The sequence below is a fragment of the Amphibalanus amphitrite genome, unplaced genomic scaffold (assembly GCF_019059575.1).
Source record: "Amphibalanus amphitrite isolate SeventyFive unplaced genomic scaffold, NRLGWU_Aamphi_draft 000790F_arrow, whole genome shotgun sequence".
Taxonomy (NCBI): domain Eukaryota; kingdom Metazoa; phylum Arthropoda; class Thecostraca; order Balanomorpha; family Balanidae; genus Amphibalanus; species Amphibalanus amphitrite.
In genome coordinates this window covers 310403-325000 of record NW_024882284.1, presented here as the reverse complement: position 1 = coordinate 325000, position 14598 = coordinate 310403, and the positions used below count along the sequence as shown (strand labels likewise).

The following is a 14598-nucleotide window of genomic DNA, read 5'->3' as shown; positions in this document are numbered from 1 at the left end:
AGTAGATTCAAATTGACAGTCGCTGCCTCCTGCGGACTGACACATTCTCTCAAAGCGCGGTTGTACCGATGGGCGTGGGTTGCTGAGGCGGCCGGGTCGGTCCGTATCTGACGGCTGCACTCACCATGGCCAGTCCAAACACGTCCGCTGTGGATGGCTGGACCGCCCTCGACGGCAGTGGAGCGTAGAGAGCGCGCCTGACCGCCGCGGTCGGATCGTTTACCGGCGCCTAAACGGTGCCCGGGGACGGATGGAACCACAATCTAGGGACGCACACGGGCCACAGCAGCTCCCTGGCATGCAGTGGGCATCTCACGGACAGCCATAACAGGATTGGAGCGTCGGGGCCAGGCCACTCGATACTTAGCCATTTCATGGTAACGAAAATGCATTATTAAGCGTTCACATCATCAGGTGCCTTCGTACTGACTCCGAATACGCGAGCAAATAAATACGCATCACGAACGGATTTTCCTATTCGCTAAGCATCGTAATCCGTTTTTGAGCGCATTTATTCTGCTCATGTATTCGGGCCATTGTCTGATTGCTCCGTATCCGGCAATCTGGATAGTTTTAACGGGAAGTGATCATTGAATACCACTCATATTATCTCAATCTCCGCTATTTTCAAATCTCTACTGACTCGTGTCCTGTCTGTCCGATACAGTGGGTGCCACCACCGCCACCGGCCGAGGAGCAGCGAGCCGATGAACAGGTGGCCCTGGACATGGGGGACGAGTACGAGTCGGCACTGGCCGACGCCACCGAGAGCGAGATGGTCGACCTGGCAGGTGAGACTCACAGTCACAGGGAAGTAATTATGAAAGTGTTTCCCTTATGCGATGCTTTTCAACCCGTCAAAAACGTATTCTTCTGACTGGACAAGGGGATCGAACCACTAGCTCGCGAAAAAAAGTAAAAAGAAAGTCTAATGTGAGTTGAGCCGATGACGAGAAATGGCGGGGTAGGAGAAGACAGCCCTTTGTGGAAGCTGTCAGCTGGAGAGTATAGTCGACTACATAATTATGCTCCATTTTTCACATTATTTGCCTGAAGTGGTAGGCCGTGCCGCATCACACGGGCTGAGTTCACAAATTATAGCTTTGTCCCAATGCTCACAATCGACACGCTTAATTGCGTGATAAACGGCACAACTTAGCGCTCCGGTCAACTGATAGCTTCTGAAGAGTGGAACATATTCTGTAGTCCACTATACATAGAGGTGTTTCTTAGTAACGCGGTTTAACAGCTTTCCTGCTTGAGCTGAACTAAACACCGCATCATAACTCATTCAGAGGAGCTAATAATGGGGCACTGGACAGCCATCTAAAGCATTGGTCCGTTCTCTCGTTGACGAAAACCTTTTGAGTTGTAACTTGGTCGAACAATTTATTAAAATAATGAGGAGATGAACCGATGTGTTCCATTCATGAAAGTTCGTCTTTTCAGTTTTTTTTTCCCCAATTAAATTTTTACGTCGACCACAGCTTCTTGTGAAGCTGACCTAGCCTTTTAGAAAAAATGGCAAATTGGGAATGACCGCTTAGTGCGTAGTGCTTATTTTCCCTTGCTTGACAAAATGACAATGCATTATGACAAGCGCAAAATAATATATTGGAAAATAACAGCATAAGATAAAAGCAAATACACAGGCGCTTGCTGTGTTTTGCGACGGCTGTGCATTACAGTTTACGAGATACCGGATGACATCTGGCAAATGACTATACGCGAACAATACCATTTGACACATTGTATTGTTTCATAATGACCAGTTCCGTGGTGGATGGAAATTGAAACGGTTTTTCATCTAGGTTTACGACAGAGTCCGCCATTCAAGCAACAAAGACAGGACTGGCTGGAATGATGACTTAGGTGTTGTCACATCCCATTCAGGACTCTCCTCAGAGCCCTGCAGCTTAGGCCGTGAAATGCACCACATAGGTTTTTAGTTTTATATTTTCCAGTGTCAGCTATACCGGAAACATTCGGCTCGGTCGGCGTGCGACTTTTACTGTCGTCTGTAGCCGTCAGCGACGACCCTGGGCTTCTACTAGATATCTAACTCCCCTCCCGTTTGCAGCTATCCTGGGCTTCCACTCGATGATGAACCAGGACCAGTACCACGCCTCGTTGCTCGGCAAGAAGCTGGACACGGAGGAGGTTGGCTGGAGTGGCATCACGCGCGCCTCGCGGCCCAAAGCGATGGCGCCCGAGCCGCCCAACACCACCGACCCGGAGCAGTCGATCGAGCGCATCAAACGCGACGACCCGGAACTGCGCCGGCTCAACCTCAACAATGTCAAGGTGGGTTGGCATGTTGTAGCGCTGCGAGTCTGAGAGCGGCTGGTCTTGGTAGGTCAAACTAGGTCAGATGAGCTGGACATGATCGGTGCCTTCTGGTCTTTGCCAAACTCTCATTTTGTAAGACGGGTAAGGATGCTAAGCTACTTACTAATTATTTCGACTGTTTTACAATATCCTTGCAAACACTACTGTTTCTGACATGCCTAATGTTGTACGCAATCACTGCCTATCGCTGGAAACCTTGTCTCTGGGCTCATGTCTCTGAAGCCACCATTTCCACTCCCTACTACAACCCATGCACAAGAGCTAATTTACCAAAACAGGCTATTGCAGCAGGATGGACTTATCAGACGCCAAGGCTGAAGGCTTAATGTCATATTTGGGCGGGCCCATTTGTGAGACAGAGTTTTATTTCATTGGTGAGCCTATTATTCCAGCGTCCATTTGCTTGAATGCGGAGCTCGTAAATGCGATCATATGACCAGTAATCGGCTAAACATATTTTAGGCTGCACACTGTGAGGCGATAGGAATACCCGTTGCGCACCCGTATGGCTCGTATGCATTGTTGAATTACTCGCATGGACGTATCAGCTCAGACAGGCTTAGCAACGCCCCAGGCGGCTACTTTAGAGTGTTAGATAGGACTCTGCTGATGTTTAATTACTATTATAGTATCGTCATAAACTGTGGTTGAATGCCAAACCTCTAAAAATCACCTAGGGAATTAACCCTCGCCCGTAAGGGACCCCCCTCGGTTTTTCGCGAATAACTCGCGTAAAAAGCGGCCGATCGCGACGAAACTTTCCTAGGACCCAGGATCTTAAAATTGGGTATCATCGGCTTCCTCTCATCACGGGCAACACGCTCGTTTTTCTGCGAAGCTCTTACCTATTTACGTTCGCGCCTGGAAAAACACCAATACGGGCGAGGGTTAACTAACCAAAAGTTTATTGAGCGAAACTAATCGTTCACAATTAGGTACAATTAGCAAATGAATCCATAATTCACGCCTAAACTTACCTATACCAACATGCCGTTATCATCATTTTGTTTCTCTGTGTAAGTCTACGCCCAAAAATTGACACCATAGCACATTACTGAAAATCTAACACTTCATCACCCATGTAACCCATTCTCCTGCACAATCGTCTCCTTGCAGAAGAGGATAGCGCCCCAAAGCTGAATGAACGAGGCGCTTAGCCAGCCTCGTTCGTTCTCACACGATTCCTTGTAACTGTATGGAGCAGATCGAGTTGAGAGTAGCATCTACTTTCCGCGTCGGTCTGTCAGACTAAGTCAAACATATGGAAGGGAGCGTAGCCCTTATTGTATCGTTTAATTTTGTTTTGTTGTCGCTGTAGCCGATAATTTTTTTCTTTTTGTGCTTATTTAAATAAAGTGAAATCAGCTGCTTATTAAAGCTGGTTTTAAGGCTGAATGCATGTGTTTGTGTGCAAGATTTTTGCCAAGCTTTTACGTACCACCTGCATCTGCTCGCGCAGGTCACGAAAAAAGTGGGACATATTTTTTTTTGTAATCAACAAATGAGTTGCGTATAAAACGAAGCATTGATGTTAATAAACGTTAGAAATATTTTCGTGGAAATACCGCTTAGGTGGACCTCCTAACGCATATTGAACCGCGTAATTCTGGCGCAAACAATTCTGATATTACTCCCTCGAAAGGTCAACAACATAATGATACGGGTTGAGAGCGAGATTAGCCTGTTGGCGTGTGTGTTTGGCTCGCCTCTGGGCTGTCGTCAGCTGAGGGCAGGCCCGTAGACAGCCGCGGGCAGCGGTCGTCCCGCTGTGGGCGCTTCTCCAGCAGATGGGGTACGCTGCCATGGAGGATTACCCGAGATTGAACCGGATTAGTCGCCGTCTGAGACCGCTCCCATCCGGCTGAAGTGCAGAGTGGGGCTGATATGCGTGGTGGGGGTTTTTGTAAGCTGTTTCTATCAGTATATTTAATCTATCTGCCGTCTCCGATCTAGGAATCCAAATGAAAATGAAAGGAGCTCGGAAAGATCTCGAAAAACACTAAGCTTTTTGAAGCTCTTTCTCAACTATATAATCAAGTTTGACCGCAAGCCAATGGCTTAGCCTTCAGAGGTTTTCAATCGCTGAGAGTTGTCGAAGCTTTCAGAGTAGCTAGAGAGTCCCTTACTATTTTCAGGTAATGGCAGGGATAGGTACTTGACATTATATTTATAGCACCCAGCCTGACGTTTGATGATTGAAGAGAAGCGGCAGAAGTTTTCACATGTATGGACAAGGCGTATAAGTTTATGCTTAAAAAAAAACAACCAAAAAGGATGCAAAATGCCCTCTTGTGACGGCATGGGGTGAAAAGATAATCGAATGCTGTTTTCTCCGATTTTTTTTCTCCGATCTAGCCTTATAAGCTAACAATTAACATGTAGAGAAACGATTTCTCTAAAACCATGAAAAGAACATATGAGTTTTGATGGCCTCAGGAGACCTGACCTTTGATTGGAAGTGAAAATGACAGGAGTGCTAAAAAAACATATTTATGAATACAACCTTTCGAACTCCGCTTACCGCTTGTCGTTACGTGGTGGCAAGCGATAAACGGACTTGGAGGGGCGTCTTTGGTCCCCTAGTTTTCAAGTGTAACGATCGGACCACCTCTTTGACAAATGTTGAATTATCAATTAGTCCACCCACTATTTAACGGCACTTTGTTGGGACATAGCTCGCCGTGTCCCCATATATGGCCCGGCGGCGCGGCCGGCCGGCTGGACCGCTGCCAGCTGGCTCGGTCAGCTCAACCCGCGCGGCTGGTTCGTCGGTGCCAGACGCGGCTGCCGCAGCTCAGGACACGGACACGGACAAGGACACGGGCACGGGTACAGGTCGGGCACGACTACGAATGAGACTCCGGATACAAATGCGGACACGGATACGGGCACGGCTGCGGACACTGGTCTGTCACGGACGACACGGACACGGATACGGACACGAATAAAGACTAAGATACAGACACAGACAATGCTACACGACACGGATACGGACTAAGGACACGGATACGGACTAAGGACACGGATACGAACTAAGGACACGGATTCGGACTAAGGACACGGATACGGACTTACGACACGGATACGGAAATGGATAAGGGCACGGATACATACACGGATACGGACTAGGATACAGTGAACCAGTGAACCAATGGTCTTCATTAGGTCAGAAGTAAAACGGCTATTGTGGTCTAACACAGGCTGGCCAGGACACGTTAACCCTCAGCTATATGTGCATATCAACGATAATGGGGAAAACGATTCCCCTCCTCTCCGGATATGGGCTGACTCCGGCTGCTAATGTCTACTGATAGAGGATTGTTTTCCGAGAAACGCCTGCAGATAGAGAGGTATATTCGGGGAAATACACGGAGATATGGTCTACAGTATTGCAAGCTGTTGTAGGAACACTTCCAGCCTCTTCAGAAAGAGCTTATCAACAGCTTCAAACAGCACTTTCATTTTAGTTTGCTTTTCAAACTCGCTAGGTTCTATTTGAAGAGCGGTATAGGTAGGCATAACGAAGCATATATATGTATACCAAACACAAATTGACCAACTTTTCCATGAACGGTTTAATGCATAGATGTATCAAAAGCAAATTATAGGTAACTGGACAATAGACATTCGTCGCAGTTAGCGTAGAAGCGTTTATCTTGAAATTCATGACGGCAACGATCGGGTTGTGACTTATACTTGCCGGTCTGTTGTGTTGCGGAATAAGCTCTACCTTACGGTTGTTACGACCGGTTGTTACGGTTGTTAAGTCATTCGAACAACATGCATATTGTGTATGAATAGGGCACTGTTGCACTTTTGGTTCACATACGAGCCCCATAAAACACCGGTGCATATTTCAACTTTGGAGAAGTTAAACGACCGCTAATCTTCTACCGGACTACTGGTCAATAATAATTAATATGTACCGTGCAGACGATGTCGTAAGTTGACACTAAATCTGTACTTTATAGACGATATCTGAAGAGCAGTTTGGCCGTCTGTGCGAGGCGGCCAGCTCCAACAGTCGCCTGGAGGGCCTTCTCTGTTCCAACACCCACATGGGAGACACGTACGCAGAGAAACTGGTCCAGCTCATCGAGAACAATCCCAATATCAAGGAGATCAGGTGAGTATTAAACTAACTGACTGATCAAAAGATCGATACTTCAGCTACAGGTCTTATATGGCCTTGCTACAGGTTTTGAAGGCCTTGATAATATCATGTTGCCGTCGGGATGGACGTGCGTTGTGCTGGTATCCGCGGCTAGGGCATGGTGCGTGGTCGGTGTGGATAGGGTTTTGATCATAGGCGGCGGAACGAGGGGGGCACCGGGGCACCGTGCCCCCCTTTGATTTTGGCATTTTAACATAGCCCTTTCCATGCAACGCCCTATGGGCGTTGCATGGAAAGAATGGGACCAAAAGTCGGCAGTGCCCCCCTTTAATTGAAGATGTTCCGCCGCCACTGGTTTTGATAGGTGTTTTCTATTTGCTACTGAGAGTGTCATCATTAGGACTCTTCGAATGACGCTAACTGCTGATGCTGTCCAAGCGTCTGATTGCGTGCTCTCTTTTTCAGCATCGAGTCCAACTTCATCAGCCCTCCGATGATCGCCAGGCTCGTGAAGGCTCTCCTCGTGCATAAAAGCGTCGAAACCTTCAGAGCCGCCAACCAAGTGAGAAATATTTAAATTCAAGTGTTCATTTCAATTGAATTCACTTGAATTCAAGCTTAGGGTGGACACGAGCTTTTGAATTCTGATCTAAAACAAATTCTCTTTATCATTATGCGTGCCGTTTGTTTCCATTGTGAGGCTTCCCATAGCGGCCTGTAATTTTGATGCTATCGCATTCAAGCACATCTGACGATTTTATTTGTTGTGTTTGTGCAGAGGTCGCAGGTGCTGGGGAACAAAATCGAAATGGAGATCACAAAGTACGTGGAACAGAACCCCAACCTGCTACAGTTCGGACTGCACTTTGACTTCAACGACGCTCGTGCAAGAGTCTGCAACCAGCTGCAGAAGAACCGCGACCGCTGTAAGTGACCAGACAGGCGTAATTACTCGTATACAAACCGGATTTAGAATGAATTACTTGGGTCACGTTTAGCCAAAATGGTTTTAAGCTTTTGTTTTGGTCGACCCTTTGTTTTCAGTCATTTCTGGGCGGTGGGGAGAATGTATGACCAGTTGCCATGCGACTCGAATCAGGATGTGGCTCTATCTCGAAACGCATTTAGATTGTGTGTTTCCCGACCTCCACACAGGAATAGATATGTCACCATAATAGTTTGAAAGAACCTTGTCATTACGACTCATAGCTTGCATTATGTTCTACATGACTTGTGTTCCGTATGTGTTTTACGGATCCTTTGCTAGGCGACCCATTGCTTGTCACCGTTCATTTCCAGGGAAGCGGCTTTATTCACCTTCATGTTGACAAGACGTCTGTAGTTGCTTAGACTGCTGTAATAGCTACCAACATGTGTGTATTGTACCAAAAGTGAGAAATGAACGAGGCCCGACAATAGCACAATCGGCAACTGCATATGTATATGTGAGCCATCAGTGAGCCGTTACCCAGCGGTATTCATTCTATCCCTTTCACAGGTGCCATTTGCGTATACCTAATGATTGTGCCTTATTCCACGCGTGGTGCCCGTGTCACTGCCTAGTGGAGGAGGGGAAGGGGCTGGCACAGATGTGTATGTCAATGGTGTGCCTCTGTCTCGTCCCTGGTATCGATACCGCCGTCTGTTCGCCTGACAAAACCCGGTCCTCGATGTTTTTTTTTTCGGCAGCGATCCAATTTCAGAGAGTTGGCGAGCACGGGTGTCGCGAGTTTCGTTTTTGCGGCTTCGTTCTTTTACGAATAGTCGGGCTCGTCAACAAAGCTCGGTCGGCGCTCGCCGTGGCCGTGCCAGGTGGTAGTTGGCCGGCCTCCCCTCCGTCGATATAGAGAGGCGCCGCGCGGAGCGGTCCCAGTGGAGCCGGCGACCGTTCACCACCGGCACGGCTGCCCGTTCGCAGTGCGGGAGCTGCGCCACAGTGGGGGTATCGCACCGCCCACCGACACCACGGCTCTGGAAGAGGTCATGTCCAGTGAGGCACCCAACGACTACTCCATCCAGCTGCCGGCCACCGACTCGCTACCGGCTCGAGCTGGCGGACTACGCCAGCCGGCGTCCGACGACCGGCCCGACGGCCTGGCCGACGACCTGGCGGCGAAGGCGGTGCGCGTGGCGGCCGACCTGAGCGCCGGCCTGGGGCCCATCACTGCCGACGCCGAGCAGGTGGCCCGTGACCTGACCACAGTGGCGCGCGACGTGGACCGCGTGGCCGAGGACGTGGAGCAGGCGGTGGCTGACGTGTCGCGGACGGTGGCCGACATCACCAAGACGGCGCAGGATGTCGAGGAGCTGGAGATGCGCCTGGAGAGGGACTTCCTGGACGGAGAGCGCCGCTGAACGGTGGGCCGCCGCCGGCAGAGTGCGTGTGGAGTGGCTTCGAGGTACCAGTGCGCCGCTGAGGGCAGTTCGGCTTCTGCCAAGTAGCAATCGGCTTCTCGGAGGGCGGATGCTCGCCTAGATCCGCTTCGTCCCCGTAGGCATCTATAGGCATCTTCTGCGCTTATTCGACTCCTCCATAGCGCTATCCACTGGCTCGTCGTCGCTTTCAGTACTCCCCAGCAACCTGAACAAGGACTGTTAGTCACGGCTGTTGCACCTGTCACCTGTCCTACCCTCTGTGCTTGTCTGTGAGCTTCTACAGGGATCCAGTCAGCCAGCGCAGATACCCGTCTTCCCGTGTATGGCTCTAATTCTAAATAGACTGGTGCGGTTGGTGCACGGGGTCGCTCGTTTTCTGATGATTCCTAGGCAGTGTAGTGTACTATGACTCCTTAGTTTTACAGAGTGCATGAAACTGGACTGGTAGTTAGACCTAGATATCAAGATATCCATACCTATAGCTTCCCAGATAGGATATTGTAGCGTTTTGGTGTGCGTAAACGTGATCTCGTGGCAGTGCGCATGTTACTATGCTGGTGACACCTGATATGTAGCGTTGTCCATGTGTGTGCCACTGACCCGTCGGGTATAGAGTATCATCTCTCTCCCTCTGCGGTCCGTCCACAGTCCGCACCGGCAAAAGGTCGCGGCTCAGCTGTACTCTGTTCCGCGACCTCATTTGGAAGAAACTAACGTAATCAAGGTAGCGTAGCTGAACGGCCGCGTTCGCTAACATCCAGTGTGCAGCTCTTGGTGCTTAATATTATAACAGCTTTTGTTGCTAACTTGATTTTTGCGTGATAACTTCTCTATTGCTCTGACTGCCAACTATGGACACGCTTTCGATCAGCACTCAACCCTGAACATGGAGGCTTGCAGCGCGACGCTTCCTGTTGTTTTCAACACTGCACTGTCAACTGTCGACGACTCAGCGCTACCTGCTGCTTCCGGCACTGCCCCGCTGCTATACTTATTACTACCGACGCAACCAGCCACGCCTTGCTTATTGCCAAACATCGACTGTTCTTTATCCTTCCAAACTTTTCAACAATTCAGTTCCTTTTAATGAGCTAATGACAAATTCCTTATCACCAATAAAGCTCTGCATATAATCAGTGTACCACCCAAACTGATAAATTTAGGTTATATTCTATTTTTGAATTAAAAGAATAAATATAACTTATAGTCCTTTTCCTTCCCAGAATCATCCTGTCAGCTGCCTTTGGACCCTTTTGAAAGACGGCAGGTGATGAGCCTTTGCTACTACGGCTGACAACCTATTTATTTAACCTATTTGACTGCTGCCGGTTTCAGCGCTTGTGGCAGTGCATGGCACACTCATCTGAAATCAATCGCCAATGCTTACGCTGCTATTTTGCACACGACCTCTTGTATCGTCCGCTGTTCTCTCGCTCTTTTGTGTGTGGGTGAACGCTTGGGTGAGTGTGACGTGTGTGTTTTCAGCCGTTCGCCCAGGTTCATGGTCCGTAACATCATGGGTTTTCAGCACGCCTGCTACGGTGACTCACTCATTGATCAACTGTTTACATGGAACAAACTTCCGCTCATAATAGACCAGTCTGATCAGTGATAAAGCTTTCTATCTGCAAGCACAACTCAGTCATCAGTTATAAGCTATCGGAAGGAACGGCATTGCTACATCAACAAAAATATGGGAGCTGTTCAGAGGCCTCACATTTTTCTTTTTAGTAGCAGATTGATGTAGTCGTTTAACATTTTATTTCTTGGCCGTCCTAAGTACTTACAACTCTATTCTGAGCGGAAGTTGGGCTGCTCGCATATGAAAATGGTGAATGTCTGAACCATGTTTTGCTCTACAGCACGCTTGGCACGGCGAGACGCTGGCTCTGACGCAAACAAGGCCAAATGAACAGGGCCGTGGCCGCGTTTTAGGTATACCGTCCTTCCCCTGGCTTCATAAATAACACATTTGCTCGGGTGAAGTAGAAAATACGAACCTCATTTCCTGCCCGACTGCGACCTTTGCATCGAATGATTTGTCGTCATAGGTTACCGCTCCATTTGCAGCAAGTGAGCTGTTTAATCAATGGATAGCGCGCTCGACGGAGGTATCTGCACGATCTCCTTAGTTTGTATCGTGCAGTGGTTGTATATAGTGCAGTTGAATGACATCTTATATCCGATGCATGAGGTTGCACCGGTAGGATGACATCCGCCCCAACAAGATACGGTCAGCAAGTTGTTTACGCAGTCTTAGCTACGGCTGTATCACTTAGCACTGCCAATCCGGAAACCCTACTCTCCATTTCCAATATACCGGTTATACGCTCTCTGGGACATTTCTCACTCATCCTCAACCTACACCAGGATGGGTCTATCCCTGCTAAACGACATCCCTTTTCTTTCAAGCGACTGTCGGTGCTCAACAATCCCGATGTCCCTCTGGTGGAGTTTTATTTGTGAAGACCTTCGTACTTGTATTTTATTAGAAGCCAGTCCGTTTATCGAGTAATTTCGCTCAACTCGGTAATTGAAATGATCATTCAACGAGGAGCTGCTCGTCTTGCAAATTTAAGACAGCGAGAAAAGTTTCAGCATTTCCAAAGTTTGCGTCATTCGGAATCCTCATTTGCAAGCAGCAAATGTCTTGCATGCTGCGTAGTGCGTAATGCATTACTGCTCTCATATCCACGTCCCTTTCAATGCATGAAATCATACAGTTTTGACGAGTATAACAGCGTTCTTTTTTCCACTATTAATTAGTTCATGTTTTACTTTCCGGCCTGTCGTTATACATACCACAGAGCTTTCTTGGGAATTCTTAAGGACATTGTTCAGTGGTTCAGTTTCGCTGTTAAGTAAAATACACATAGGTACATATCTTTTTATATGGGCGAGGATGGATTACATGATAATTATTAATATAACGAGGCTTGCAATGATCTCACGCATGTCAAATTGTTTTTATTTTAGGCAAAATAAAAACAATTTGACATGCGTGAGATCATTTCAAGCCTCGTTATAGGTACATATCATTTCAGTTGCGTATCTACCTACCTACTCAAATGATGTAAAGATAACATAGCAATTTGTCTTTGATATGTACTCTAAACGAAACACAGAAGCAGCATATACAGTAGTAGTCGACTGTTAAACAAATATAGACGACTAGAAAATTGTTCATGTGGTTGACCTCACTTCCTTCTGCAGCCAGCTTGTGGTGCCCTGAAGCTGACGGCGTTCGCTGCGACCTGTCAATTGGAGCCGACAGTAGCTGCTCTGGCCTGTTCCGTGGAATTGACGAGTGCACCGATCAGCCGGCATTGAGACATTTCTGCCGGCTGCAAGCATCGCGTTGAACGACTCGACGCGGAACCATGACTTGCCGCCGGGCGCCGTCCTCATGTGCCCCCGACGGACCCCGCAGTGTGCCGCCAGAGAGGAGACAGTGACTTCCAAAGCGCAGTGCCAGCGGACTACGTTTGTGACCCGTTTGCGACGTCGTGAAGTAGCCTCCAGAACGCTTGTCTGATACGGCGCCGGCTGGCCGGACTTGTTTGTTTGTGAACGAGCGTCTTGTAGAGCCTTTGTCGACGGTCCCTCTCGTCTCACCCGCCGCCCCCAGTGCTGTGGTGCGCCTCTGTGCGCATCGGCGCTCATCAATGGAACGCGTTGACGATCAGCCGTTCGGCGTGTGTCGAACAGTCAGCTGGTCTCTGCCTGAGCGGCCGCAGCGCACCGTATCGTATGGTGCGATTTTGCATGGTATGCAAGTTCAGTACGCCATGGTTATCTGCCTTACGGCGCCCCCATTGTAAAAGGGACCCTCCCACCTTCAAAAAAGTTAACCCGCGCCCCGCTGGGCTATTCAGCCATACGCGCCCTGCTGGGGGGGGGGGGGGGCAGATTCTGCCCCCCCTGTCTAACTTCCGAACCGATGGTCGTAGAAAGACGGGGAAAACGGCAATCGAAAGCTCTCAACAAGGCGGATCTTGAGAGCCCAAATTTTTTTGCTTAAATAGGTCAGAGGTCAGGTCAAGGTCAGGTCAAGGGTACAAAATGCAAGTTTCTACAGTATCGGTCTTGCACCGTAGTTGCCGAAGAATGGACTGAGACTGATTGCCCAAAACGTGTTCTTAGACTACCAAGACAATATTCGTTGCACACAATGTCATTCAAAGGTCAAGGTCAAGGTCAGGTCAGGTCAGGTCAGGTCACCAAAAACAAAATATAGAAAAGGGCATGTGCGACACATGTTTTATGGGTCATTTTACTCATGGAATTCAATAGGCACACTCAATAAGTGATTTGGACCACCTCTGGATGAATTTCAGGTCGAGGTCAGGTCAAGGTCAGGTCAAGTGAGGTCAAATTTTGAAGTTGGTTGTTCAGGCCTAAAAAGGTGTCTATCCGATGCAGTTTTTCACGGCGAATCGAATGGTGCTATTTTTGTTTCCGTACGAGGTCTAGAACTTCCAAAAAATCATTTTTCAAAAAATTTGTGTGTCGTGACGTCATAAAATTTTGAATAACTCCCACATTTTTAAACCGATTCTTCTAAAAATTGGTATGTAGGTGCACATAGACCACTTCTTTGACATATATTCCGGTTTTTTCGATAAACTCAAAATTTTGGATTTTATAAATATTTTCCCAAAAAAGTCAGTTTTTTGGAAAAATTTTGGCTAAAATCCAAAATTTTCAAAAAACCGAGATAGCCATTTGATAGACAAAGTAGAATCACGTATAACCTTTTTTGTTACGTCTTGATTCCTTGAAAAATGAAGATGTTAGCGGCGTTTGAAATTTTGCCGTTTTTGAGGCGAAAATGGCGAACATGACGTCACTAAAACGTCAATTTCTCAAAAATTTTCCGACGGATTTCGCTCAAATTTTCAGGGAACGTGTCAAATTGATGTATGATAAGGTACTGAAAGTTTGACGTTGCTGGCGTGACGCGTTTAGAAGTTATTGGCGAAAAACGGGAGGGGGGGCAGATTCTGCCCCCCCCCCCAGCGGGGCGCGGGTTAATGAATTGGCATGAAAGTGATGTCGCTCGGTTCAGAAAGAGCAAAAACGAATATCTACCAAATTTCATCGAAAAATATTCACCGGTTTTCAAGATATTAGACTTTTACTTTTGTTTACTTTTTGGGATCTCCGCTGTTCCTAGCGACTTTATTTGAAAGTGCGGCATTTGTTGCGCGCAAAGCAGCATATACCACCGCGTGCTACAAAACGTTTTAGTCAAACATTTAAAAATCGTTAGATATCTGCGCTGACGTCACACATTCAGAGGGGTATTCCTATGCATTAGCCCCTCTGAATCAAAATGCTGCAATTTTGAAATTCAATATTTCCGATTTAAGGCATTTCTCGATGTTGTGAGTGCCGAAACCGGTAATTGTGAGCCAGGGACCCCATTTTGGCTATCTCAACTCAAATCTAATGTTAAGGTGGGAGGGTCCCTTTAAATACCGTACTACCGTGTTGTGCTTTGCGGCACACATACAGCGCGGTTAGATGCCGTACCATGCCTCGATTGAAGTACCGCTCCGTACTATGTCGTACCACACTATATTATGAGGTGAGGTACGGTAGCGTACAGTATCGTACCGTATAAAAGAAATCCATTGGTAAGACACCGTAGCCAGTACCGTATCGTATTTACCCGTACCTCCTAGTAAGGTCCCGTCCCCTATCATACCGTGCCACGTGCCATGTATGCTCCCCCGGTCGAAAACTCGACGGAAGGT

The 14598-nt window shown here is 47.9% G+C and overlaps 1 protein-coding gene across 4 annotated transcripts in view; it reads left to right on the top strand.

The window, feature by feature from the left end:
* Positions 1 to 12773, top strand: part of LOC122366200 (tropomodulin-like) — a 31110-nt gene extending 18337 nt beyond the window's left edge. For 2 of the 4 annotated variants that reach the window (XM_043338172.1, XM_043338173.1), the window contains exons 4-10: positions 668 to 791; positions 2081 to 2304; positions 6321 to 6475; positions 6929 to 7025; positions 7242 to 7389; positions 9488 to 9554; positions 12053 to 12773. In XM_043338172.1, coding sequence (XP_043194107.1) covers positions 668 to 791; positions 2081 to 2304; positions 6321 to 6475; positions 6929 to 7025; positions 7242 to 7389; positions 9488 to 9554; positions 12053 to 12071 — 834 coding nt within the window. In that variant the 3' untranslated portion in view covers positions 12072 to 12773. Of the gene's footprint in view, positions 1 to 667; positions 792 to 2080; positions 2305 to 6320; positions 6476 to 6928; positions 7026 to 7241; positions 7390 to 9487; positions 9564 to 10701; positions 10775 to 12052 lie in introns of all 4 variants that reach the window. The other 2 variants (XM_043338175.1, XM_043338174.1) reach the window with 2 other exon arrangements.
* Positions 12774 to 14598: the final 1825 nt, after the last annotated feature.